Source organism: Daktulosphaira vitifoliae, unplaced genomic scaffold (genome assembly GCF_025091365.1).
Source record: "Daktulosphaira vitifoliae isolate Bord-2020 unplaced genomic scaffold, ASM2509136v1 Scaffold_6674, whole genome shotgun sequence".
NCBI classification, from domain to species: domain Eukaryota; kingdom Metazoa; phylum Arthropoda; class Insecta; order Hemiptera; family Phylloxeridae; genus Daktulosphaira; species Daktulosphaira vitifoliae.
In genome coordinates, this window is record NW_026106234.1 from 1 (window position 1) to 664 (window position 664).

Genomic DNA, 664 nt, shown 5'->3' on the forward strand with positions numbered 1-664 from the left:
ATGAAATTTATCAATGCATATAATTAATATTAAACTGTTTTGTTGTTATTGCTATTATTTTTGTTTTTTAGACATATACTGGAAGTATATTAGTAGCTGTGAATCCATATAAAATGTATGATATGTATGGATTGGACATGGTGAAAAAATACGAGGGTCAAATTCTCGGAACATTATCACCGTAAGTGCACTTGTCCACTAAATTTCCATTTAATCTATTTGCCACAGAATGGAAATAACTCTTCAGATTTTTTGTCACTGTTCTTAAATAACTATTTTTCAAACTCGTCTAAACATAATAAATTACAATTCCATTTTGACGGATCATTTTTTTTTTTTACTTACAGTCATTTATTCGCCGTTGGTTCTGCGGCTTACGGGATGCTTTCAAGAGGCAATCAAGTAGTTGTCATATCGGGAGAATCGGGTTCTGGTAAGACAGAATCTACCAAACTGATTATGCAATATTTAGCTGCTGTCAATAAATCGTCATCAAACCTTATAACTGAGCAAATATTAGAAGCTTCTCCCTTACTAGAAAGTTTTGGTAATGCTAAAACTGTAAGGAATGACAATTCGTCTAGATTCGGAAAGTTTTTAGAAGTACACTTTAAACAGTAAGTTTATGTACAAAAATCAATTGGCTATTAACTATTTTTTAATA

The 664-nt window shown here is 30.9% G+C and overlaps 1 protein-coding gene across 1 annotated transcript; it reads left to right on the forward strand.

Annotated features, from left to right (window-relative positions):
* Positions 1-44: 44 nt before the first annotated feature.
* Positions 45-617, forward strand: LOC126910202 (unconventional myosin-VI-like; the record flags this gene model as incomplete). Its single annotated transcript, XM_050692569.1, has 2 exons — positions 45-181; positions 348-617. Coding segments are annotated over exons 1-2 (338 nt in total), but the record flags the coding sequence as incomplete, so codon positions are not given.
* Positions 618-664: the final 47 nt, after the last annotated feature.